This window comes from Lingula anatina, chromosome 6, assembly GCF_051362555.1.
Source record: "Lingula anatina isolate TDL-2025a chromosome 6, LinAna3.0, whole genome shotgun sequence".
NCBI classification, from domain to species: domain Eukaryota; kingdom Metazoa; phylum Brachiopoda; class Lingulata; order Lingulida; family Lingulidae; genus Lingula; species Lingula anatina.
The window spans coordinates 6107833-6135610 of record NC_141772.1 but is presented as its reverse complement, the minus strand read 5'-3'; the positions used below and the strand labels follow the sequence as shown (position 1 = coordinate 6135610).

General features: G+C 35.9%; 3 protein-coding genes across 5 annotated transcripts; all 3 read right to left on the bottom strand.

Annotated features, from left to right (window-relative positions):
* Nucleotides 1-35: 35 nt before the first annotated feature.
* Nucleotides 36-11930, bottom strand: LOC147761054 (uncharacterized). Of its 3 annotated transcripts, XM_087016235.1 has the most exons (9): nucleotides 11637-11930; nucleotides 9543-9735; nucleotides 8891-9037; nucleotides 6610-6751; nucleotides 3777-6136; nucleotides 3067-3256; nucleotides 1789-1939; nucleotides 1321-1465; nucleotides 36-791 (listed from the first exon to the last, which is right to left on the bottom strand). In XM_087016235.1, exons 1-5 carry the CDS (start codon nucleotides 11720-11722, stop codon nucleotides 5994-5996), a joined length of 711 nt encoding a protein of 236 aa, XP_086872361.1. In that variant the 5' UTR covers nucleotides 11723-11930; the 3' UTR covers nucleotides 36-791; nucleotides 1321-1465; nucleotides 1789-1939; nucleotides 3067-3256; nucleotides 3777-5993. The 3 variants fall into 3 exon arrangements, with proteins under 3 accessions (XP_086872361.1, XP_086872360.1, XP_086872362.1); XM_087016234.1 differs by having other exon boundaries at nucleotides 1789-3256; XM_087016236.1 differs by lacking the exons at nucleotides 36-791; nucleotides 1321-1465; nucleotides 1789-1939; nucleotides 3067-3256; nucleotides 6610-6751 and having other exon boundaries at nucleotides 5989-6136.
* A 6145-nt stretch (nucleotides 11931-18075) lies between these two features.
* Nucleotides 18076-20269, bottom strand: LOC106153522 (uncharacterized). The gene is made up of 3 exons (XM_087015132.1): nucleotides 20159-20269; nucleotides 19435-19624; nucleotides 18076-18285 (listed from the first exon to the last, which is right to left on the bottom strand). The coding sequence occupies exons 1-3, from the start codon at nucleotides 20257-20259 to the stop codon at nucleotides 18076-18078; spliced, it is 501 nt and encodes a 166-aa protein (XP_086871258.1). The 5' UTR covers nucleotides 20260-20269.
* A 4222-nt stretch (nucleotides 20270-24491) lies between these two features.
* Nucleotides 24492-26189, bottom strand: LOC147761053 (uncharacterized). Its single transcript, XM_087016259.1, has 2 exons — nucleotides 26062-26189; nucleotides 24492-25558 (listed from the first exon to the last, which is right to left on the bottom strand). Exon 2 carries the CDS (start codon nucleotides 25361-25363, stop codon nucleotides 24944-24946), a length of 420 nt encoding a protein of 139 aa, XP_086872385.1. The 5' UTR covers nucleotides 25364-25558; nucleotides 26062-26189; the 3' UTR covers nucleotides 24492-24943.
* Between the last annotated feature and the right edge of the window lie 1589 nt (nucleotides 26190-27778).

The window sequence follows — 27778 nt, the reverse complement described above, 5'->3', positions numbered from 1 at the left end:
AATCAATCACAAATATAAAAAAAGCAAAACCTGTCTGAAATACTTGGTGTATTTCTGAAATCTGTAAAAATATTTGATATTACATCAATGTCAGTGTCGCACCTTTGTAGTGAAACCCATTTATAGTATATGCAAGTAAATATTACATCAATTTACTTCAAACGATACTATACGTAACACATTACTTATACATACCTTGGCATTTACCTAATAATAATAATAATAAAACATATTTGTATGTATTTTCTTCTAAGAATCAGTAACGGAAATCATCATCTCTATATCCTTTCCCATTTTATTTTAACAGAGTCACTCTCAAATAGCCCAGCCATATATCGTAGCCTCTACATGTGTTAACGGTTATATATGCTTTCATTACTTATCGTTTTTGGGGTCTAATTGGCTCAGAGCCATTCGCGGTGTATACGTTTCAATGGTTTTCCTCTGGCACAATGAAGCACACCTCTGCCTTTTTGGTGGTCTTGGCGAAATATGGAACGGTACGTCAATATTCATACCTATGTATATGATACACCATAGATCTTACAGAAGTACAAAAGGTGCAGTTAACCTTGGTTGGTGTTCAGAATTATGTTCATATGACAGTATGTCTAACTACATGTATTTGAATTAATACCCATTTTGATTACTGTGGGCGTTAATGAAGTACATGCCGTGAAGGACCAGGCTCACAATGTACAGCATGCTGACAAAGAGAATTTCTTGGAACGGAAGGCTAAAGCGTCTGGTTTGGTACGTCAAGTTGTATATCATCACTTTAATCTCTGCCACTGAAAGGAAATAGATAAAATACAAGTTAAGAAAGGGTAAGTTAAAGTAATGTCACCTTAAAATAAATTGCCAGGTAATGTTGATGATACAGAGATTTGAACTTATTTTCATATCTTTGTTTTAAAAATGAATGCGCCGTCTAGAACTTTGTTTGTGCACTTCTAAAAACAAAAAACATGATTAAGCTTCAGACCTTTTTCTTCAATATGTCAAGTACATATATTGAGAGAGAGAGAGAGAGAGAGAGAGAGAGGGGGAGAGAGCGGTAGGATGGGGATAGGATGAAGGGGGGGATACTGGTAAGTGAAATAACTTATGGTTAAATACATACCATGATTATGCAGAAGTTGGTATTGCAACATGTTAATTTGTCCTTGGTTTACTGCAACTCCGAGGTTTCGCTTGTCTTGCTGTGATTTTAAAGAACCCCTTCACACACACACACACACACACTCACACACACACATATACACACAGATGGGTGGGTAGGGCTGGTGGTAGAAGCTTAGTAGAAATATGAATGCTTACCATGGTTATGCAGAAGTTGGTATTGCAACATATTTATTTGTTCTTGGTTTACTGCAACTCCTGAGAATGTGATGTGGTTCGCTTGTCTTGCTGTGATTTTAAAGAATGCGTTCATGTGGCCATTGATACTCTCATTTGTATTTAACTAGGAAATTAAAAGAAAATTCTGTATTTGCAACATGTTTCATTAGATCCGCCTGATTTTTTAACTTAAATTCTTGGGATGAATACTGTATGAATAATAGATTTCGTTATGGAGAAACAAGTATATATATATATATATATATATATATATATATATATATATATATATATATATATATTAGATAGGGTAACCACATAGAACAATATTATAGAGTTATGATACATAACACTAAAAAGCAAAACGGAAGGATGATTAAATCAAAAAGTCAGATGGAGATAAAGAGACATATTTTTTGCTTTTATTTCAAATGATGAGGGACATACTTTTATAAGGTACCAGGTATCGTTTGACTCAAATCGGCTTTGGTTGACCTTGATGATGACCATTGCTGCTATGTGCCAGATAAGGAGCATGCAGGCAAAGGCCAACCATGAAGAGATAAGGGATGAAACTTCCTGTTGTCAACCACCCAAACTGAAAGACAAACAAAATGACAGCAGTATATCTTATTTAACACAGTTTACATGTATATTCAGAAACTAGACTGAAGTGAATCTGAATGGGTGGGTTGATATGTGTGTATGTGTACTTGTGAAATAACTTTCTATGAATACATTGTTAAGTCCAAATATCAAATTTGTATTTGTCTTTGGAAAAGGTTATGCAATCGTTTTGGTTTGATATGGTTTAAAATGCTTGGCTAGTTTTATACATGTATGTAACTTTATGTTTTGACACGTGAATGATTTTACACGTTTCGATTACTTCACTAGAAAGCAAAATCACGATTTCGTAGAACATGCAGAATGTAAAAGCTAGGACAAATAATGCATAGATGTAAAGTATAGTAATGCGAAACAGCAGTTCCATAGAGAAGTGACTCTATGGTCACTCATGCTTTTGTCTGTCGTGTTTTCTCTCAAAATACATCAACATTTGACATCACTGACCAAAAAGCTATCGTCTTCATCTCTGAAATAGATACATTATGTAGATTTACTATAATCCAAGTACATATAAACTAGAAAATGTAAAATCGGAGGAAGTGAGTTCACTCTTTTAACTGCTCGGAGATTCTGGGAAATTTTACCTTACCCTTCTTAAATGGGAGTAGGGTCGGGTGGCCGGCTTACAGAATACCCTGTTCAAACACGTTGTCAGAAATAGCCGCTATATGAAAAGTTTACCTCTTTTGTAAATAACGATCTTCTTGATGTACTAACAACAGGCAATATAATAAGATTAAGAGTACTACACACCTCTATGTTTTTGTCTGTATGCTAGCTACCTCATAAAATACATTTTAACATTACTGACGATTACCTACTCCCTCGACAAATGGAACTTAACCCATTTCATATTGGAGATCTAAAGACGATGGACGAGAAATTTGAACTTCACTGTTTGCACAAACTATGTTAAATCAATATACATGTTACAAGGAAGTGTTGAAATTTGGTCGAAAGGTGCAGGCCAAGGCCTGGGTGTTTCATTTGTTTTTGTTTTATGTTTTAGCAAACTTCAGTTTATTAGTGTAGCAACCCATGGGCCTAAAACATATTTCAATGAAACAATAGTTCGCATAGAAAATCATTACTTACAAGAGTCACAACAAAAGGGAAAGCGACCACGGCATACCAAGTCATTTTGCCACAGCAACCGTCCATACACCCTTCGTCATGGGACCGCCCTCCCCAGGGCAGAATCTTGGTAAAACTGGGCTTGGATGCATTATTATCGGCCTTCGTTCGTATGGCGTTTATAACAGCGAAGTTGTGTTGATTGTATGGACTGGAAATTAAAACATACAGATGATCAACAGTAATCGGACACCCCATCTAAGTTTAAAATGTGAAAATAGCTATATCACGTTGATAAACATTAGTCATCTAAATTGATTAATTTTATTCCATAGTTACCATTAAAAAGTGTTTCTTTACGTGTTACAAACTTTAGTGGCGACTAATACTTGGATAAATCGCGTATAAAAAATAATTTGAAATGTAAATGTGAGACCATACATATGTAGACTACTTAATTGAGATAAAAACAAAACGAAACGGTGTGACAGGAATGTTAGTCCGCTAGGAACCGTAGTCCATTCTCCATTTGTACAGGTGACATTCGTCCCATATACTACCCTCAATACTCCCACTAAGACTTACCTAATCAGATGGGACCCAGGACTGCCATTCCTGCCACACCGGTGTATTTTAAATAATTCGATTATCTTTTGGTGGAAGTTGTATTTGGGGAGCGTATTAATTCTCCCTAAATATTCTGAAAAATTGTTGAGTTTCAAAATACATACCCTGAAGCTAACGACACACTCTTTGTTGTATCCTCAATGTAGATACTTGTAGCAGCTGTAGCCTGCGTGTGAATTGCAGCTCCGCCTGTTGGGTGCGCCATGCTGGGTGTGGCAGTTTACTCCGACGAGGATCTGTCTGTCTGGTATGCTTTAAATGCAGCTGTCACTTTAGGTTAATTTTTTACCCCACTGCTGGGGAATAAACAGAAATGGGGCAAGGGATTAACTAAATGAATAATAACAACGCAACATGACCTACTTTCGTTTTTTCCCCGTGCTTCACCTACATGTTAATCAACCGTATAGGTAAACATGGCGTCTTGAAGTAACATTGTTTGATCAAAAACAGTGGCATTGAATGCACACTGCAGTTATAGAATAGTTCTCTTTGCCGTTATGTCAGCCGTTATCAATGGGTAGGTATACAATGTATGTTGGATAAATGTATTAATTCAATATATCAAATAGATGTGGGCTGATCAAAAGAAGTCACATGATGAATCGATTAAACTTACCATAAATAAATAGTTCTTGGATTTTCAACTCAAATAAGTTTGAAAAACGATTCAGCAGAGTAACCAAAATCTGATGACCTAATATAACATATGGGTCATACGGGCGAAAGAAATGGTTTACATCAGCCACTGCGGCAGAGGTGAAACTTCATTTATTGCAGTGGATTTGCCAAGGTGGCCATTGTGCTGGATGTGACCATTGTCCTCTGCTTAATTCACTACAACTGCATTCATTTACAAAAAAATTATCAGTTCTGTAATTTCAATATAATTTGTTTATACGCATGTATCTATGTTGCTTGCCTTATAAAACTCCATCATTTACTAAAAAAGCACTCCGAGAGCGCAGACCTCCGCCAGGGCAGCGATTTTTGATTATTATTGATTATTGATCCAGATCACCACCAAAAACTAATCACCTCTTCCTTAGCCCACTTACGACAGTTCCTGTAAATTTCATCAAAATCGGTCCATAACTTTTTGAGTTATGTTGATGACAAACAAACAAACAAACAAACAAACAAATAGAAAAACAGGGATGAAAACATAACCTCCTTGGTGGAGGTAATGAACAGTTTTGGTAATCATCTCTATAGTTTGCTTTCAGAACAGGTGGACTCCCGAAAAACCTTATCTTTCTACTCATTTAAACAGTTAAATGCCATTATTATTTGTAATAAAATGATTGCCAAGAACTTTTAATCCCTCAGTCATTTCGGTTTTTCGGTTATTGGCAATATACACACTGTTTAATGACAAAACATGTCCTTATTAAAACAACAATTGATGATCTTGATGGCAGGCAGAATTCCTTTTTCATCTCCACTCAGGGCTCCGTAACTCGAAAGCATCGCGAATTGCAAATAGCGATTTCACCTTTATTTCGAGGCTATTATATGGGGTGGGGCGAGTAAAACCCAAGTTATGGGATAGAGACGCTTGCACTCGGTCGCAATTGGCGATGCTTTCGAGTTACGGAGCCCTGGTCTTAAAATAATTTTGGCAGCGGCGGAAAAGATGGTATATACACCTACCATTTTGATAGAGTTGACCCTTTATTTATTGCAATAGATGTGATAAACTGGTCATTGTGTTGAGTGTAATCATTTCCCTCTCTTTTTAAAACACCAATCACATTCATGTGCCTGTTGAGAAGATTCATATGTGTGTGTGTGTGTGTGTGTGTGTGTGTGTGTGTGCAACTCAAATAGTAAAATTTTTTAGTGTTCAAATGGCCAAATAAAGATATGTGTTAGGCAAACAACACACCGCAGACAACATCAAATCAGAGGTAGTGCTAATTTACTTTAGATTATTTGGTGTGTTTGAGGGGTGGCGTAGGGGGGCAAATAATACGGTACATGTTGATTTTCCATCCATGCTCCCTTTCCCTCCCCCTAAAGAAAAAATTCACCATACCGGACATTTTAAGCGACGTGACAGTCAAATATATCCCACACCCCACCCTGATCCTACACATTACCATGTAGGCCCACGGAAAATATGTGTGCTCTTCTTTATCGCGAGAGAACAGAGAACAAAATTATCGTCTATTTATCTAAAGACATATCTATTAATATCAAGTGAAAAATCAATCTGTGACCGTGGTAGAGGTACCATGATCCTGATATCCCGGATACTCCAGAATTGTTACTAAAATACAAAAGATGCAGTCAAAACTATTAGATTTACAGCAATTTGTTTAAACTGTGTGGATGAAGATCGCGCCGTGAAGGATGATGCTCACAATATGGAGGATGCTGAGAAACAGAATGCTTCGGAACGGGTTCTCAAAGAGTACTCTCAGGTACCACTTGTTGTATATCATCACTTGTATCTCTGGCACTGAAAGAAGACAGTGTAAATGTAATACAGGTGTATAATAAGGACAAGTAAATATAATGACCCCTTCGTGAGCAAAAAAAAAAAAAAAAAAAACAACAAAAAAACAAAAAAAACAAAAAAAAAAAAAAAAAAAAAAAAAAAAAAAACATCGGGAGTTGAGTCGTTTTAGCCAATTCTCATGGCTGTGCCTTTATTTTTTATTCCCCTAACAAAAAATGTCATCCTAGGGCAATTCTATATACTGCTTCATATGTACCGTTAGTTTAAATTTTACAATTACATTCAGGCCCATTGAAAGTGCACATATGAGAAAAAGGCAGGCTGTGTCTGTACACTAAAGGTGTATGATATCAATATGAGTGAACACGTGGTGCCATACTGTCAGTTTGTTTAGTACGTTTAAAGAGAGAGAGAGAGAGAGAGAGAGAGAGACAGGCCTATTCGGAGGACGGGGGAGGAGAAAAGATGCTTACCGTTGCTCTGACGACATTTAGATCGCAGCACATTTATTTGTTCTTGGTTTACGTTTGTGAATGTAATGTTGCTCGCTTGGCTTTTTGGGATTACATGGAACTCGTTGAGTTTGTCGATTTTTTCATCATCATAAGTTTTTTCCTATATAAATAAATAAATAAATAAATAAATATATATATATATATATATCATATATCATCAGTATATATATATCTATATCATCAGTATTTACTCATTACAGTGAGTAAATTTTAACATTTGTGGGTTGACAGACATGTAATCAGGGCTGGGCAAGGGTACATTAGTCACAGTGACTCACACTAAGGTCTACAAACAAATAGCAGGAATTACAACTGGAAAAACGGAATCATCCATCCCGGAGATGACCCAAACGTCATTCGCACTTAACTGTAAAAAGACCCATGATGATAGATTTATCAGTCCCCAATATTTAGGTTCCTCACTCAATCCCTCCATATTCGGCGTACAGGGTCACGGTAAACCCCATTCTCATACCACTTAAAACACCTTATTACTTAAACCGTTTCAGTGATTAAGGAAAAAATAGGTTGGTCATTGCTGATGTCGTGAAACACCACTACTTAAACCCCTAAACACTGGACGGCGTCTATTCCGAGTTCTGGCATCGCTGTGGTCGTAGAAAGGAGGTACAAGCATCGCCTTGGTTGCAGAATGAATGCTCAATGATCGGTCAGTTGTCGGCATATAAATATAATTTATTGGGCACAAAAGAACGATTTATGTGGGATGAGATTATCAATGTTAGACAAGCTTCCCAGGGAGCTTAGCTCTTATAATGCACTCTTTATACAGATCTCCGATATGATCTTTATTCAGTGTGTACAAAAAAAAACAATATAATAACTTTGAGCATCTTACCAGAATGGATAAATTTATAACACTAATGACTGGTAAGAAGAATGAACATATGGTTGCTCTTGCCAAATATTTATGGGAAAGTAATGGCTCTCTCACATCTCCAGAAACTTCACAGCTTCATTGTTCAAGAAAGAAATTTTCGAGGTGACTTTTGGAAAATTAAGTTATTCAAACTTAACCATGTCCCCCTAATATTTTTCTTTTTTCCTGACTAATGACGCAGATTTATGCATTGGTCAAGTGTAACATGAGTGTATTTATGGTAGTTTTCTATGACTCTGTCAGCGCATTTATTAGTCATTAAGGATTAGCTTAAGGATTATTATTTGTTTATTAATATATATTATACATGTGAGATATTGCTTTAAAGCAATAGTTAGGTAAATGTACTACGCAGGGCACATGTGGCAGTACTAAGGTCAAGACAGACTACTCTATGATTGGGCTGTCAGAGCAATGAGGAAACCTACGTCCCCGTCCTAAACGGTAGGGGTTGCGCAGATCCCTCTCAGTCTTTGCCGACTTTAGAACGTGAATCTTCTTTTAAATATCACTGCCATTTGTGGCCCTTTTTTCCCGTCCATCTTTGCTGAAACTTAAAATGACATTTTCAACTAACAACTATTTCTGTTGTAATTTTTAAAAGAAATCACGAAATTGCTGACAGCAAACTAACCTCAGAGACTCCTCTTAAATTATGCACACATAAAGTATTTTTTTACTCTCTAACGGGACAGTACTATGGGATGCAGTGAGTACTACGGGACGCAATAAGGAAGCTGTCCAGCGTTAAGTGGGCTTTAGTGACCCACAATCATTGAAAAGTCACAAATTACTTCCATGACGTTTTCAGCTAGTGGTCTCATAATTTTCTCTATGTCTGCTGTTATTTAAATTAAAATAGGAATGAGCCTGAAGGAGTTGTCAGAACCTTAAATATAGAGGGGGTCATAACGCTTTGTGAAGAAACGAAACATACTGAAAATGTACTTACTTTAAAAACTTTGTTGTCTTATCTTTCTTAATATCAATATTGTTAACAATATTGGTATTGCGTTAAAAAAAAAAAAAAAAAAAAAAAAAAAACAAACAAAAAAAAAAAAAAAACAAACAAACAAAAAAAAAAAAAACATATCTGCCCACTTTCTTTTTGATTCTTCTACAATTTCTAGGCACATACCTGTAATTGGTTTGAATTATCAAATGAATCGTGTAATTATAGGGCATACGTTGGTAAGGAATACTAAGCCAAAGTTATTCATTCTTACCATCTCATATAACACACACACACACACACACACACACACACACACACACACAACGGTGACGTAACGTGGACGGACATTAATTATTGTTTTACTCAAGAGAAAAGAGACCTACTTTTATCAGATACCAGGCTCTGCTTGACTCAAATCGGCATGCATTGAACTGGATGATGACCATTGTTGCTATGTGCCAGATCAGGAACAGACAAAGACAAACCATGCAGAAATAGGAGAGGGCCCCTCCGTTCCCCAACGACCCAAACTGAAAGTAGAAAATGGAAATGAAATAAAGTAAAAGGGCTGATGTGGAAAATGTTGTTTTAGTTCATAAAATCCCTTTCCCAGCGGGCAGCATGAACGATAATATTGTCATGCTGCAAGTAAAAGTTGTCCAGGAATATTGCATTTGCAAATGGTATTAAATGATTTTGTAAGATACCCCTTTAAACTACGGGGTTTACGTTTTCACCTAGAACAAACAGCTGACACCAATGGAACAAAAATCACCCCATACATGAATGGAACTGGCTCAAGCAAACTAAATATCTTGTGTCATCTGCTCTCAAGTATTTTAAAACCATCACAAGTGTAGAGTAGGAATCTGGATACATCTGCGAACACCCTAAGACCTCCGTTCGAGGTTGGGGGCTTGACCTTTCATTTTGTTTTTAATCAAATAAATTTAGCTTTTTTATAGTCAAATACGACATTCATTATTCTAAAACATATTTTGTTTTTATAAAAAAATATAGGAGCTTATCACTTACCGCTGTCAGAGCAAAAAGAATAGCAACCGCAGCGTACCAAGTCATTGCGCCAAGGCACGCGTCCATACAACTTTCGCCACAGGTCTTTCCTCCCCAGGGCAGGATCCTGATAAAATTGGGCTCAGATTCATCCTTATTGAAGGCCTTAAGGTGTCTGGCGGTCATAACAGCGTAGTTGTGTTGATTGTATGGTCTGAAAAATTAAAAACAGACAAATAATCAATTTTTGGTTTACCCTTTGGACCAAATAACGGTTCTTACTTTTATGGTTCAGATTTGACATACTTCAAATATATTGTCGCTAAAAATGTTGGGATGTTCCATCTGCATATCATAACTGCGATTTACATATTTTCAAACATAAATGAAAATACATTTTCCAACCAGTATCTTATTATGAGTTTAATCCCGCGTTCTAACATTAAACTACCTGGTATAGTATTTGTTCTTTGGTTTGGATTCCTACTGATGGTAGTCTTTTTGTTGTTTATTTTGAGGAAACTGAAGAAAAGCAATCATCAAAAGTCTCACCAAATCGAGATTGAAGTAAGTACAACACCTGTTCAGTATTTCATGGACACGTTTGGGACGGAGAAACCCAAGGTATGTAGTTACTCCGTCCACAAATTATTTTAAGTGGGTGTAAAAGAGATAAAATGTCTGAATTTTAATTCACCTCCATACCTCCGTCTTGGGAGCTCAACTCCCTTTGACATTGACTCGCCCTTAACAGCATGCATGGAATTGAACGGGTATGTCTTCGCCATATAACAGAGTAACTTGTTTAGAATTCAAAAGGACATGACATGGTTCAAACGATCTTTTACCCTCAACACATTATCATGCAATTATTTCGGTGAGGGCTGGGACTATTGATTACTGTCTCAAAAAATCGAAATCCTATTGATAGAAAAGTTTACTTCAACCCTTCTCAAGTGTTGTTTGCTATTGATTTGTTAAAGAAGATTGCGCCATGATGGCGTCATGCTGAAAAAAATATTTATTGATCCTTGTATTATTGTTATCCTTCTGGTGGTCGTTTAGTTTTCATCTAGGCCTGCCCAAGACAAATAGTTTAAAAGGATATTGTCTTTCTTCGCACAAAGATTCTTATTTACTGCCTTACATACATTCTTTGGGTATACAATAAATCTTCAGTGTTCAGTGACTAAATTAATTAATATTTACACAAATTTCATCTTACGGGTGACGTCATAATTGTTATTTTTGGGTAAAAACTGAAGAGTCGGTTTCTAAAATTTCTCTTTTTCCTGAGCACCCACGATCGTCGTTTTAACGCCGATTTAATGACACCATTTAGTACCCCAAACCTTGTCAGTGATTTCTTCAAAAGTCTTAGTTCAGATTTTATGGTTGATAAAGCAAAATAATGCCTTTGTTTAAGAAAATCTGTAATAAGGGGCTCATAATTCCATAACAAAAACATTTAGACCAAAATGACGGCAGTGGCTTGTAGCCTTTACTCTCCTGGTCAACTTTGCCAATTTTCGTGAAAAATCCTTGTTCAGGTATGCTATATCACCTCAAAAAAATCAACACAAAGATAGATGCATTAATGAATAATTAGGTGAAGGAAAATATTTATTTCTGGTATCTGGATGATAATAAAGGGTTACAATATCCATTAAGAGCTGTCAGTGACTTATTCCTACTCTAGATCTGTGATGTAACATCCAGTAGTATCAATGTTACCAATGACTACATGAAAGACAATTATATAGTATTGTTCGACAATAATGATCGTTAAGTTACAAGTTCAAACATAAGTTAAAACATAAGCACACCGGCCCTTTCATACCAGTACATACAGGTAGTCTTTATACCACAACACCCCGTAGTGTACAAACTGTCTGTAGTATGCTTACAACTGTGTCGTTATTACATGTATGACACCCCCAGTGGGGCAGATTCAGTAGATAAAGCAAAGAAGTGTTAAAACAATGCAACATCAAATCTAAATCAAAAAGAATAAAACACAAGGAGTTGTATTTTGTTTTGGAGTGAACTAATTCTCATGAAAGCGAGATTTGAAATATTGTAGATCTAAACAGGGTTGAGTTTCAGAATACATACCCGCATGCCAACGATACATGCCCTGATCTTCTTGGTGTACTTGTAGGTTCTGTTTGAATTATTGCATCGCCTGCTGGGTACGCCATGTTGCGTGTGGCAGTTTAATCCGGAAAACCACTGTCTGTTTAGTTCCCTGTTACTCACTAAACTACTTGCAGCAGTAACTTTTAGCTAACTTTTGCCCGTTCTCCTGCTTGTGTCAGTCCTGAGTGAATAGAGAACTGGAGCAAGGAATTTACCAAATGAAAAATAACAATGCAAACTGACTTACTTTCGTTTTTGCCTGTGCTTTGCCTACATGTAAAACAATCGTTAAGGTAAACAAAACATATTGATATATAATATTTAGGGTCAGGACTACGTAGAAAAAGTCGATTCCGTTGACGAACAAAAATTTTCGTTTCATTTGTTTTACACTGCCTGAACAATAGGCGTGATCAATGGGTAAGCACACAATGCATGTTCGATATACACATAGGCCTATATATTCGATATACAGTATTTTTGCTATATTTTATATGTGTACTGCTTAAAAGAAGTCACAGGATGATAAAGTAATGTTGCTTGGATTCAAACTCAAATAAGTGAGAAAAACGTATCAGCAGTGTAACCAAAATTGGATCGGATGACATAATATATAAGGCGTTGCGGCCAAAGCAATAGTTATCATCCGCAGAGGTGACACTCTATTCATTGCTGTAGATGTGACAAAAATCGTCATTGCTTTGGATGAGATCATAGAGCTCTGTTAAATTAACAACAACTACATTCATGTACAATTTAAAAAGTTTTATCAGTTCTGTGATTCCAAGTTTTTTTGAGAATAGCTTGAGAAATGAACTAATACTGAAAATATGTACATGTAGTTAAACACACACTGGACAATAGAAGTGTCACCCCCTAACTCAGAGTAAGAAAAGTAGGCAGATCTTGGGTACTTATAATGCATGGTCTGCTTATAATGTGACTAATGAGTATAAAACCGCTATACCATGGAATTATATTGTTGGTCTTGTACATGTACAGCAAATGTTATTCCTGTCTTCCTCCAATATAGCAAGATACAGGCAATTAACTAACGGTTATAGGTGCAAGTTATTAACCTGAAGAGGCAGAATATAAGCAATGTCAGAATATCGATACAATTGAATTGTTCAGTCAGAACCGTGCAGGGGGTCTGGTCTCGTATAAAAACACTAGATCAAGAGACAGTTTGCCTCTGATGGGTCGTCCAAGAAAAACTACTGGCCGTGAAGACCGACGGCTGATTTTGATGTCCAGGTTGTCAAAGTTCGACACTGCTTGTCAGTTGACAACACATTGGAATATGCTTATAGAGTGTACAGCAGGGTAGCAAGACTGAAACCTCTTATATCGTTATGCAAACATAATAGAAAATCTGTGGAATGAAATGTCAAAACTTTTTACAAATGCCCGTCTAACCAGCAGAGAAACTCTGTTATATTCAGTGTTTTATGCTTGAGCCAGCATAAGCCCCGAACGCATCAGACAATTATATGAATCCTTGCTTCGTAGACTGGCACCTATTATTAGGTCACGTGGTTATGCCAGTAAGTACTAATTTTGGACTTGAACTGCATATTTTGGTACAATGTATATTTTATTCTCATTTTGTGATTTTTTGTGAAATTTGATGTTAATAAAATGATACCAGGAGCATATCATTCCACAGTCATTTATTTCCCCCATAGTATTGGCTCAGTAGGGGTGACACATCTATTGTCCAGTGTGTGTACTTCTAATAATATTATACTGTAAGCAGGCGATGAATTGACTGGTATGTAATATATCCATTTATTGACAAATTAGCTTAAATGTTTCTGTTCAAGAACATTTGATACTGTTTGTGGGATGTTTTAATATTTTTTGTTTCTAATTGTTGTTGAAACAGAATTATATGGTGTAAACGAAATGTATCAAATACTACTTATTACTAAAATGTATTCTTTTCCGATATTATAACCAATTATTAGGAAAAAAACAAGAAAGAATAACAAAATTATAGTGCTTTCCTTTATTAATATTTATTAAAGCCATCATTAATTATACATTTCATTATAAAAAACATCAATGATATTGTGCTATTTCGATTAAGATTCTTTTTTTGTGGGTAAATATATACATGTACCTCTCACGTTTGGGTGGTAGGGCCCTAGTATAGCAGGTTGTGAGATAAAAAAAATAAAAAAATAAAAAAATAAAAGCAAAATCTTGTCTGAAAAGCCGGGGTTATTTTTGAAAGCAGTATATATTAAGGTAATGAAAGCAGTATATATTAAGGTAATGTTTATCACGATTAACATCCAGTGAAAATTTTCCGTCTGTGTCCTAACCTTGGAGTTGAATACACGTGTCATTTTATTCAAATAAATAGTTCATCAATGTACTTCAAACAATAGTATACGTTCCACATTTCTTACGCATTAACATACATTGGTATTAAATTACAATATATCTATATATTTCCTTCTTCACAATCAGTATTAGGAATTTCTATATCCTTTTCCAATTCATTTGATCAGGGTCACTTACAAATAGCCCAATCATATATCTTGTAACATTTTGCAACATTTTGCAACATTTTAATTATCTTCTTACTTAACCAGTTTAGTGGTTAATAAAAAATCGTTTCTCTGTCAATTTTTCATATCTTTGAATACATTTAAATGGTTTACCTCTGGCACAATAAAGTCCAGCTCTCCTTCTGGTGATCTTAGCGAAATATTGGACGGCACTGCAATACTTTATGGCCTATGTGAATGCTGTCTTTTTATCTAGGACTTTTGTTCAAAATCTAATGTTTCAAAGGCGCAAACACAAAAATCTCTCCACAATAAAATATTACGCGTATCCTCTACTTCCCTAAATGATATAATTCGAATAAATCTAATTTAATTTGTAATTAATGCTTCTATCAAACAGTATGAATGATAGTAAATAATTCTTCAAATTTCAAAATAGCGTGTTGAATTGTTTTAACTAAGAATATTAAATAAGAGTTTTCTAATGATACGCCAGGGTTCTTACAGAAATGCAAAAGGTTTGCATATAGAATTTTGTTCATTAGTCGGTATGTCTACCGGTTTGAATTAATACCCATTGTGATCACTGTGGGTGTTAATGAAGTACATGCCGTGAAGGACCAGGCTTGCAATGTAGAGGATGCTGACAAGGAAAATGCTCCGGAACGGAACGCTAAAACGTCTGGTTTGGTACGTCAAGTTGTATAACATCACGTGGATCTCTGCCTCTGAAAGGATATAGATAAAATACAAGTAATGGAAAGGGAAAGTTAAAGTAATGGTACCTTAAAATAAATCAACCAGTGATGCTGGTGATACAAATATTTCAACCTATTTTCATTTCTTTGTTTAAAAAAGGAACACGCCGTCTAGTGCTTTGTTTGCGCATTTAACATAATAAAGGTTCAGACATTTTGCTCTTCAATACGCCAGTACGTACATATACACTGTAAAAACAGTGTTTAGCATTTAAATACATACAACACACGTTAGGCACCTATTCGCATTTAGAAATCTGTGTAAATGCTAAACGCGTATAGCTTTTCAAACGTTTCACAGAAGAAAAAGCTAGACACGTTGGCGTTGTTACACGTTTAGCTATGTGTTTAGCTTCATCAGCATATGATTCTATAACAAGTCTATCACAAGCTAAGCACATTGGCTAAGCACTTCCCCTGCTAAGCGCGTGAGGCTGCTAAACATATGGAGCTTCTGATGCCCTTGCAGTTTTAAAGCGTTTTATAACATTCTGGAAAAACATATTTAATGTTTTGAAAACTTTTTTTTTTATTAATCACCAAAACACGTTATGCTGTATGAACTACAGTTAGCGGTTAATCCCAAAATGGGCTTGGGTTAGTCGGCGACTAGAGCGGTGCGATTTGAAAAATATTCGGACTATCGTTACCAAAGTAACCAGCATGTGATGAAAGCTTAAATAAACCATTATAATGAATATCCCACCATCATCCTTATGTTCTATTGTTCATTACTTTCGGAAAAAATAAATGAACATCAACACCTTAACGCATTTTATCAAAATATGAAAAAAAATGTTTTAAAGTAAAAATGATAGTTGTTTTGTGTCTTTAGTAAACTAGTGAATTTTCCTAACTTGTTTTTCAGAAATATATTCCAATTAACTCCCTCGCAAGGTCAGCTAACACAAGGATGAATAAGTCCCGCTGTAAAGATGATGTGTGAATCAACTATGTTGACAATTCACGGTACCCTGTTATTGATAGAGATAGCTATAACAGTCAAAGGTGACCTAGACTTCGTACGCGCTCGCGCGCGCGCGTGTGTATGTGTGAGAGAGTGACCGAACAGTTGTAAACGGTCTGCTTAATTAATCTCCATATATTGAACCTGATAAATTCACACCAATAAGGAAAAACACATAATTTTGTAACAGCAGATCACACAAATCAAAAACAAAATTAATGAAGCGGAAATTTTAAACATCCGAGTGGTCAGCCCACTCTCTTATGACCAAACAAGTGCATTTGTACTCGTTTATATGGTTGGAATCGATTCTCGGTAAAAGTACAAGAGTACAAAAGTACAAGAAAGTTTTCTGATGCGTTTTCATTGACTGTCAGTATACATATACAGACTTGACATTTAATATGGAATATTTCAGTTTCGAAGGTATACCTAGGTAAAAATACGTTCTTTTTTCAAAAAACTCCGATCTCATATAAGATTTGTGAATGTAAAAGTGTGTAGTCAGGTGTGTCGCTACCAATTAACTGACTTTCATGCCTGTTGCGCTGCTACATTATGTAATTTGCAGTGATTTAATTGGGTAGTGTTCCTTTGGGCTGATCAAAGCTTGGCTTAGGCAAAGCTTGGTTCTGTCAAAAAATATCCATATTTCGGCAACTACTGCATAGAAGAATTTGAAATTTTGCATGCAAGCGGTCAGTTTTGCAGTGCGTAAAATGAGCCAAGTAGTGCATTACAAATTTGTTAATCTAAGGCAGAATGGCGCGAAAAAGACAGACATAACCAGACAGATCATAGCGCCAAACGGAACGGTCCCCACAGTTTTATAGAGTAATGCCCAGACTGATGTACCTACACAGAGGTGACCCCCAATGTATCAAAATTTTACCTACAGGGTACAGGACCCACTGTCTTTCGGTATACGCTGCTGCAACTCAACAAAAAACACTTAGTCCGTTCAGAACGAGGGGTAAATTGCAACTAAAATGCATTTTTCAAAGCCCTTAGCGAACACTAAACTGGTTTTAGCAGGTAAGAACACCAAATGACCTCCGAGGTACCCACTGTATACAGCAAAACATCGTTGTCTGTTTCTCTAATGAATTGGGGGCCATGAACGATTCTGGGTAGAACACTGAAACTGCGTGGCTTTCTTTATTGAGGTCAGATTTCACCTGTGCCGCCCAATTAGTCAAAACAGAGTTTACAGATATCCAGAAGAGGCCTACGACGAAGCATATGCCGGGTCTAAAGTGACAAGGGTGATTGACAGCGTCAGTATTTGGAATAGATTCCACATTGGTGCCAAAACACCAACGGTAGTCATCGACGAAAACCTGAACCAGATCAAATAAAGGAATAATCTCGAAACCACTTGACTATCATTTGATAGGGGGCACCTTAGGAACAATTCTAGGTTGCACAATGAGGTTGCAGGTTCACACAGAGCACTTTAATAGCAGATAACTTACAGAACCAAGGGAATGACCAGCTACCCTGGTCATCAAAATCGCCACATTTGAACCACATAGACAATATTTCGGTAGACCATTACTCACCAATCAACTGCCTACATGTCCTACAACAAAACTGGACCAGATTGGACAATTTTAGACCGATGCCTGGAATGTTATTCCAGATTGAACTCTTAAAACCTACCCCCAAGAAATGCCTTGCCGCTTGAGAGCGCTGGCAACAGCCACGAAGAGGCCAGGCGTAACAACGACCATTACTGTGACTAGCAGCTGACATGAGGGTCTTTTGTGGAGCGTATTACCCTTTTACAGACGATAATTTGGAAAATATGGAATCTAAAATATCTCTTTTAATAGGAGTCGTATGACATAGAATAGGCAACGTGTTTTTGTTTGCTTCTCTGGCGAATTCCATTAATGAACTGATGTCACAATGACATCAAAGAGGTAATTTAAAGTTATTAAAACACGATTTTAATCCTTATTTTTATTTATCAGTCAGCAAAATAGGAAAAAACTGATAAAAAATTATTTCGAAAAAAATATTCCATATTAAATGTCAAGTCTGTATCTTTATGTAGTAGCGTAACCACAGGAAATAAATATTATAACCCAGCTCATTCTTGAGTTAAGCTAAATAAAGCTGAAAAGCAAAACAAATTAAGCACTAGCTGTTACCATAACACCGAAAAGTCAGATGGAGATCAGATGGAGAGCAGACATATATGATTTTATATCAAATGGTAAGAGCCATACTTTTATAAGGTACCAAGTATCGTTTGACTCAAATCGGCTTTGGTTGACCTTGATGATGACCATTGCTGCTATGTGCCAGATAAGGAGCAGGCAAAGGCCAACCATGAAGAGATAAGGCATTAAACTTCCTCGTGTCCACCACCCAAACTAAAAGACAAACAAAGTGACAGCTTTATTGTATAAACCCTGTAGCCGAAAATAAACTATACACAGGGGGATAGAACACATTATCAGCTTCCCAACGATACCAATATCTCCAAAAGTAAAAGTATGGAGATAGAACGTAATAATTCTCACCCGACGAGTTTATCTTATTTAACACAGTTTACATGTATATTCAGGAACTAGACTGAAGTAAATCTAAATGAGTTGATATGTGTGTATGTGTACTTGTGAAATAACTTTCTATGAATACATTGTTAAGTCCAAACATCAAATTTGTATTTGTCTTTTGCAAAAGGCTCTGCAGTTTTTTTGGTTTGCTATGGTTGAATATACTTGGCTGGTTTTATACATGCTAATAATAATAATAATAATAATAATAATAATAATAATAATCTTCTTATATGGCGCCTTACATGCTACCTCAAGGCGCCTTACAATAATGAATAATATAACTAAAATCATTAAAATGACTACAATATTTAAATCTAAAACACTCATTAGAAACCATTTCAAATTAACACTACTAAAAACATTATTAAAATATATAAAAAATCTAAGAGATATAGACAGATTAAAAAATGTTACTGTAACATGTACATGGCTGACCAAGTATATATTACGTATGTAAGTAATTTATAATTGGACACGAATGATTTTACACATTTTAAGTATTTCACAAGGTACAGTGTGTAGCAAATAAATAAATAAATAAAAAAGTTTGGAGAACATACCGAATAGGAAATCTGGTACAGACAATCCATAGGTATGAAGTACAGTAATGCAAATATGCAGGTCTATAGAGGAGTGACTCTAAGGTCACTCATGCTTTTGTCAGCGGTGTTTTCTCTCAAAATACAGCATGTTTGACATCACCGACGAATCAGTAATCATTTTAAGCTTTGAAATAGATGCATTATGTAACTGCATTACTGCTTTCCCAGTGCACATTAACTAGTAAATCTAAATTGAAAGGAAGTGAGTTAACTTTTCTAGCTGTTCAGAGATTTGGGTAAATTCTACCTTCCCCTTCTTAAATGGGTCTGGGGTTGGCCACACCATAACATGTTCAAACACGATGTCTTAAAACATATTTCAATAAAACAGTTGGTTGCATAGGAATTCATTACTTACAAGAGTCACAGCTAAAGGGAAAGCGACTACGGCGTACCAAGTCATTTTGCCACAGCAACCGTCCATACACCCTTCGTCATTGGACCGCCCTCCCCAGGGCAGTATCTTGATAAAATTTGGTTTGGACTCATTATTATCGGCCTTTGCGCGTCTGGCGTTGAAAACAGCGAAGTTGTGTTGATTGTATGGACTGGAAATTATCACATACAGGAACAACAGTATCTATCTAAGTTTACAATCTAATAATAAATTATCAAAGTGATTAACATTAGTCATCTAAATTGAAAAAAAATTCAACAGTAACAATTAAATAGTATTTCTTTTCGTGTTACCCACTTAAATAGCACTTATATAATGCTGTTTATCGCGTAGAAAAGGTTAAATAAAAAGGTAAATGTGATAACATACAAACGTAGAATACTATAAAATAAAACTCAGTTGCACAACAGTGTTACGGGCATTGGGACCGGTGTGACCTGTACTAGAATGGTAATCCGCTAGGAACCGTAGTCCGTTCCCCATTACATTGTACAGGTGACATTCGCCCCATATAACCCCAATACTCAGCCCAACCTAACCCGAACCAATCATATGAGAACCCAGACTTCGTAATTGTTGCAATTTGTTAGAAAACTTAATATGAGTTGTAATTTTTGGAGTGAAGTAATTCTCCTTTAGGTGACATTTCCCAAGGCTAAAATCTTGTGGAGTATCAAATACAAACCCGGATGCCAACGACACACTCTTTGATGTTTCCTCAATGTGAATACTGGTAGCAGTTGTAGCTCGTGTGTGAATTGCTGCTCCGCCTGTTGGGTGCGCCATGCTGGGCGTGTCTGTTTGTCACGCTGTTAGTCACTAAATAACTTTAACTGCAACAGTCACTTTAAGCCCCCCGCAAAGACAGCAATGGAGCAAGGGATGAACTAAATGAGTAATATTTATACAACATGACCCACTTTCGTTTCTGTCGCGTGCCTAACCTGCTGGTTAATCAACAGTAAAAGTAAACTTCTTGATAAAGAATCTTGATAAGGCAAGCGTTATGATTTTACATTCTAGGACTGCTGGGTTATACATCTATGTTCTTGATCAGAACCAATGGTTTTGAATGCACGCTGCTGATGTAGAACAAAACGTGGTTCTTTTTTGTTTACAGTGCCTGAATAACAGCCGTTATCAGTGGGTAGGTACATGTAGGAAATGTATGTAGGACAAATATATCTATTCAATATATCAAATGGATGTGGGCTGAAACATGGGGACTTAAAAGAAGTCAGAAGATGAATCGATTTAACTTATTATGAATGAATAGTGCTTGAATTTTCAACTCAAATAAGTAAGAATTGACCAAAAAAACTCATATATGGAAATTACAGAACTGATAAAACTTTTTAAATTGTACGTGAATGCAGTTGTTGTTAAGCAGAAGACAACACAAGGACCACCTTGTCGAATCTGCTGCAATGAAGGAAGTTTCACCTCTGCCAATGGCTGATGTAAACCATTTCTTTCATCCGTATGAGGCATGTATTATATTAACTCATCAGATTATGGTTACTCTGCTGAATTGTATTTCTAGTAGAAACACAATTCAGCAGAGTAACCAAAATCTGTAACACGTCGGGGTAAATATTCACGCAAATTATATGTATTAATATTTCAACCTGCAGGTCGTAATGAATGACGTTTGAAACCCATGCATGTTCATTGTTTGGCAAGCAGAACTTAAAAAAAACCTCAAAAACACGTTTTTTAAAACAAAAACATTTTAAAGGAAATTTATCTTTCTATGTAATACACTGAGATCACTTCAACATCATGCTGAATATTAATATTATGATAATTGTATGAATCAAACCCAAGAGAAACCGTCTTCAATTTTCTGTTTAATATCATCATCATAAACAAACATATTTAATTGTTCTTATGGACAATTTTGTCTGCTTATCAAATAACACATCGAATTAAGTGAATAAACGTTGACTACATGGAGAGGAACGCAGAATCCTACGATGTACTTAGAGGAGGTTTCAAATTAATGTGACCGGGTAGGGGTAGGGGGGTTAAGAGAATAATTTTATGATAATAAATGATTAACGCAACCAGCTTGTTCATGCAAGAAAGGAGCTCTGTTCCACAGCAGCGCATTCACACATTAGTTATCTCAATAAGGAGGCGTTGTGAAGCATATGTGGTTTGTAGAGGTAGACACACACAATACGGAATATACAATAGCTGTGAATTCATTTTTGGCCAGTATTATGCATGGTGATTATTATTTTAAGGTTATTAAACAAAAGACGTTCTTTATAACTTCTGCCCCTCCAAGTGCTCATTACTTCTTTCGAGAAATATTTTTAAGATGTCATAAAACATATCCAGAATATCCAGGCAAGGCAGGATTGTACATAGCTTTTATTAAACATATATCAATTAACTCTAGAATCCACTCATAAATAGATTAATAAATGGAAAAATTAAGATAAATATGATATATGAAATAGAATTAAATGCTTAACAATAAAGGTCAACACAGTAATCATTATTTGATGAATAGACGAAACTAATAAAGAGACAAGTTAAAGATTACTGAATCTGTGGACACATTGAATGTTTTCAAGGCTACAAGACAATCATGATTAAAGAACGCAAATCTATGAGGGATTACAGGTTACACACGTAGGGGCTTATAAACAAGCAAATTAAAGGTTCTCGTATGTAAGCCAGTAGATCCTGGTAAACTACGTCAGAAATTACAACCTGGTGCATTCTCAATCTTTGGCAAGCAGAAGATTATGCAGAACCACATTAATTTTACGAAATCATTATAATGACAAAATCTCTCTTTGCATTCAGCATACGTAGTTTTTCAGACAATACAGGTAATCTCTCTGGGCGTTATGTTTCGGGGAAAAGTAAATCCCTAATATCGCCTCCCAGTACCAAGAAGAAAAACGAGGTCACCACCCCTTATAAGGGACGGAAAATGTCGCGAAGTGTGCAACAAATATTGCAAAGATTACAGTAAACAAGTTATTGTTAAAATCGTTTATATATGTGTTTCAATAATTATATTAAGTGTTTATCTTGATAAATTCTCAGTTCGACCAAGGATGTCGAAGAGAAGGCCATGTGAAACATGAGTGTTTCTAGAGGCGGGCACACGCGATGCTGAAAATAGTTGTGGATTCAATTTAAGCCCATGTAATGGTTGATATTTATAGTTTTCAGGTTTAAAGTCATTGGAAAAAAATCGTTAAGTGTAAACTTTTGTTTATTTAAGCGCCATTTCTGTTTTGATGAAACCACACAGCGTTAGGTTAACTTAAAGTTAATCCTGATGAATCCTCGCTGTAGTAGGTTATTCTTAAGTCCATCCTGATGAAACCACTTAGCAGTGGGTTAATTTTAAGTCAATCCTGATGAAACCACACAGCAGTAGGTTAATCTTCAGTCAATCATGATGAAACCACACAGCAGTAGGTTAATCTTATTTTAAGTCAATCTTGATGAAACCACACAGCAGTAGGTTCATCTTAAGTCAATTCTGATGAAACCACACAGCAGTAGGTTCATCTTAAGTCAATCCTGATGAAACCACACAGCAGTAGGTTGAAATTCAATCAGTCCTGATGTAACCATACAGTAGTAGATTAAACCTAAGTAAATCCTGATGAATTTGACAAAAACTTAGGGATAACAAAACTTTATGATATGAAAATTTTGGGAGCATTACAGTAAGCAAGACTTGTTTAGGTGAGTCTTTAACACAAAATGAATGATTATGAAGGCTTATAAAGCGAACTATAAAATAATGCTGTCTTGTTTTCTTATATATTATTTTAAGTATTTTGTGACGAAAAATCTGATGTAAAGAAATATCTTTTTAGAGGGAACTGGAATGCAATTTCAAATCCACCATACATGTATATTTTATTTTTAAAATGCACAAGAGCTAGGATTTCATACCAAAAGATATGTTAACCAATCACATATCATCACTCTTAAATGAGTTTTTATCGGCAGGGACTTTTTACATGCCTGTTTACATGCTTTGTTTGCATTTTAAAATTCTGTAATTTACCCATTTAGTGTTTTGAAAAAAAAAAACATTATTTGGTACCTGAATATCTGTTGTATAAGTGTAATATAGCATTTGGGCAAATATTGCCTGATGAATACGAGATGGTCTAACGTCGGACGCGTCGTTGATGGCCACACCGCTTTGTTTTGACTCTAATACAAACTAGTAGTACTACAAGCATACGTCAAAACCTGGAATGCACAATCGACACAAATTGAGATCTGCACTTAGTGGTTTTGGACAGTACAGTATGTTGGTATCTAACTGCTTCCCGTAAAGAACGTCTGAGGTTATCACTTTGATATCATAGATGGGGCATGATAAAAATGGTAAAAAATTGACTATGTTATACCGATATCAACTATGGTCTGGTTTATAACTGAGTCAAAGCTCTGACTGATCATTAAGTTGAGTGAAGTACTCAGTGTACATAACGTTTTAGTAGTAGTGTTCTTTAAAAGTTTTATCCACCTCATGACAATGAATTTATACTCAGGGTATGCTTTTCAAGAAAGTTGAAGGGTTTTACATCGAATTAAATTATTTTATCGAACTATTACAGGTGCATAATTGAGTCTTTTAACATTTGCAATCACAGTGTGGTATGGGCGTGCCACTGGAGAACACCGCAAGCATTTAGATGTGGTGACAAATACTTGTAGCACAACTAATGGTCTTGAGCTCCCATCTTTCAATTTATACAGAAAGATTAGAAGCAAAAGCAGGAATAATATGTCTAACTGTACATGTACCCATCCTGCACACGCTCTTTTTAATTTCTTGCCGAGTAACTGCAGACATTTAAGTTTTAAAGGATCCAAAATGTTTTAAAGAGTTTTCACCCGTCTGCTGTCTCTCATTAAAAAAAGAAAAAAAAAATTGGCAACTATATCTTAGAAACTATATTGTTATCTTATACTTTATTCCTTTAGATAAATAGCAATCCAATGTCCGATATATGTGAATTTTAATTTGAATTTCAATGGCTTAATAAACTCTTACCCTTTCTTATCGTATCTTACTGTAATATGACATGCTCTATGGTACAAGAGAAAGCATCGGTGATGGCGACATTGTGCAAAAGACTACTTAGAAAAGACGTGCATATTGAGTGAATATCTATAGGAGTATCTGCAAAAGTCTATTAACCTGAGCACTCTCTACCCCTCACAGAGGAAGGATTATCTCTCTGTATACCGTATTACAGAAATATGAAACGGCGTATAATATAACGATAAAGCTATTTTGTGCAATATAGTTCTCGAGTTTCAAACACTCTTAAGATATGAAATAGAAAACAATGGTACCAGAGACTTTCTCTTCTGGCATTATTTAAGTAGAAATCGTTATTGTCACCCACCATAATCCAACCACCATATGCGGTGTTCAATATTCAGTAATCATTTCAAATGACAAGTGTCGTTACATTATAGATATCTCCCAAACGAAGACACCCCCGGCAACCGTAAACGCCATGTGTGCCAGTGAAGAAGTACTGCTGAGCAGACCCCCGCTGGTGGAGGAGGGCGGGTTGCTAGTCTTGACGTCGTGCATTCCTGGCGAAGGTTTGCCTAATTGAGTAGTACTTCCGTCAGATGCACAGGAGTCCTTAACCAAACCCATCACGGTTACCAGGTATACCTTGCCTTCAAAGGTGATTCGCTCGTTTCTGTCCTTCAGCCTCTTGGTGAAGTCGTCTAGGAACGAGGCAAACATCCGAAAACCTTCACGATAACTGTGGATCGCCTTCGTTAATCTGACCTTAAAGGTGGACACGGAGACTACTCTTGGAATTGTTGCATTTGGACCTACCTCTCTACACAGCCTAGAGGGGCCTGCCATTTTCCACACCCCTTTACTGACAGTTTCGAAAATATTGAGACGGAAGAGATAACCTAGGTATACGCCACAAATGCCTTTAGCTGCAGTGGCGTTCAAATCGTTTTCCGGAACCAACGCAAAATGAATGGGAAAATCAATGTTGAACAGGTATCGTATTGGAGTAAAACACTGGTCATCTGTGTCTTCACAAGGTAACTGGAAAGTGGAATTTTATAATAATAATAATAATAATAATAATGATAATAAAAATAATAATGATAATAATAATGTTTCTTCGTGGAATAAGGTAGGACGCCCTCAAACTGTTTGTAATAATGTGTTTTCATATCTCTATCGACAGACGGATTAAGCAATTCAATCTTCAGACACGGCACATGGCACATGGTACGGCATGACACGGCAATGGTTTATTGAGGTAATTAAAAGTGACAAAGTGCCAAATTGCAAATCAGTATGAAACTGTTTCTATATGTTTTTGTTGGAAACAAAGTGCACTTTCTGATGCTAATTAGGTGTTTTTGTTATTGCTGTATATTGTTTATTTTTTGTTTGTATATGTGATTCTCACTATTATCAAAATCACGTTATGCAAGAGGAAACGATATTTACATTCGTATTCTGTCTCTGAGATAAAAATAGTTTATCACAAGAATATAATTGACATTACATTTTTACAAAGCAATATCTCTACAACTCACTTGGCCCTGGCCTATGGAGTCCTCACACGGTTTTTCATATTGCACCCCAGTCGTGTCGAGCAAGACGGAATATCCCAGTGAATCGAATGATCGAGATCTTTCTAGAGAAATGAAAGAAACAATTTCTGTTATTTTTGTATTGATACACAGGTTCTCAAGGGTTTTGCAAATCGTGTGAGATTTTTTTTGCGGATTGGGGGGGGGGGGGGGGGGGGGTAGGGGGATTATAAAATAAAGCTATGCGGAGGAAATGTGGAAGGTTTTGTAATGTTTTGCTTATAATTTACTTTTTGTCAATAGATAGATATACTTAACCGCCTTATATGGAAAATATTTGCTGTTATTGGATCAGTTAATTTTTCTTTAGCTTTTGAAAAATAAAACTTTATTTGTTTATAGGATGGATGGTAATGACAAAATCAATGAAGATTTTTATTGTCATGGAAATGACAAAGTGTGAGCAAGTCTTGACGATAATCAGTGGAGGCTTCACACGATACTGATGCTGTGCAACCTCAAGACTTTATTTTAACTGTATCCTACGAAATGTATGCCTAAAATGAAGATCATTGTCAGCACTTGTTAAAACTGCCGACTTCAAACTTTTTCACTCAATTAGCATCATCTGTGAAAGTGAAATTTGACCCACATTCATTAATGTCGCTGTAATTCCTGCAGAATTTCTTTCCTGGTAAAGTTTCAACAAGGAAGTAAAGCTGTCAAATGTACAGACAGAAAGCATTACTTGAATAATGAGAATGAGAATGTTTAAATGCCTAAGAATAGAATCTGACGAAAAAACATTTTTATAAAAAAATGGCATATCTTTATCAAAATTGAACCGATCAAGCTTATTTTCAAAATCCATCTGTATATTAGTCCCATCAATCTGTCTGGCAAGTTTTACAACAAAACATGACACGGTTTTCTATATGTCAGTGGATAAAATATGCAGCAAAAAGTGAAAGAACAGCATAACTGTTATAAAAATGATCCGATCCAGCTGTTTTTTAACTCGACCTGTATTTTGGTAAGATTGCTCCTATGGGTTTCAAGACAATAGGCCTATCGGTTTTACTTGAAATGTGTTATGGGTGTTGCACATATGCTGAAAAAGCGGAAAAAACATAACTTTTAAAAACTAATGTCCCGTTCATGCTGATTTTCAAACTCGACCTGTATTTTATGAGTATTCATCAGTTCTATCAGTTTAAAGACAAAAGGTAAAATGGTTTTCCACTTAACGTGTTATTGGTGGAAGTGCAGGGTGACGGCGACGACGGCGACGACAGACGCAATATGTACGGACATGGCTGTGTCTGTACATAAAATGTACGAATGGTGGATGCATTACATGTACGTAATAATCTTTGGGCGAGAAACTATTAATTATATCATCAGGAAACAAACTGAATAAAAGAACTGGGCTTCCCACGGTGAGCCGTTATAAAGTGACGCAGGCAGCAAGACACGTAAACACGTAACTTAGACGCAATCAGTTGAATACAAACCCTTTCTATGATTAAAGTTATAGCTTTAAAGGAGCGGCTCACTCTTAATACCACTGCCTGTCTATTACTTTTATTTTGATTTCCATTGGATTTAATTTTATTATTTTGAATTTTATTTACTTTTCAATAATTAACTTCGTCACATATACATCCGCCAAAATAACTTACTAGTACTCATTTTTTCATTATTTGAAGCACGTGCGTTT

Coding starts and splice junctions, on each gene's coding strand:
- LOC147761054 (XM_087016234.1), bottom strand. CDS start 11,722: ATGGCGTACCCAGCAGGCGATGCAATAATTCAAACAGAACCTACAAGT. Junction 9,736..11,636: donor CATGTATCGTTGGCATGCGG/GTATGTATTCTG, acceptor TTAATTTTTCAG/ACCATACAATCAACACAACT. Junction 6,137..6,609: donor TAAATGTCGTCAGAGCAACG/GTAAGCATCTTT, acceptor GTCTTCTTTCAG/TGCCAGAGATACAAGTGATG.
- LOC106153522 (XM_087015132.1), bottom strand. CDS start 20,259: ATGGCGCACCCAACAGGCGGAGCAGCAATTCACACACGAGCTACAACT. Junction 19,625..20,158: donor AGTGTGTCGTTGGCATCCGG/GTTTGTATTTGA, acceptor GATAATTTCCAG/TCCATACAATCAACACAACT. Junction 18,286..19,434: donor TCCCTTTAGCTGTGACTCTT/GTAAGTAATGAA, acceptor TTTGTCTTTTAG/TTTGGGTGGTGGACACGAGG.
- LOC147761053 (XM_087016259.1), bottom strand. CDS start 25,363: ATGGCAGGCCCCTCTAGGCTGTGTAGAGAGGTAGGTCCAAATGCAACA.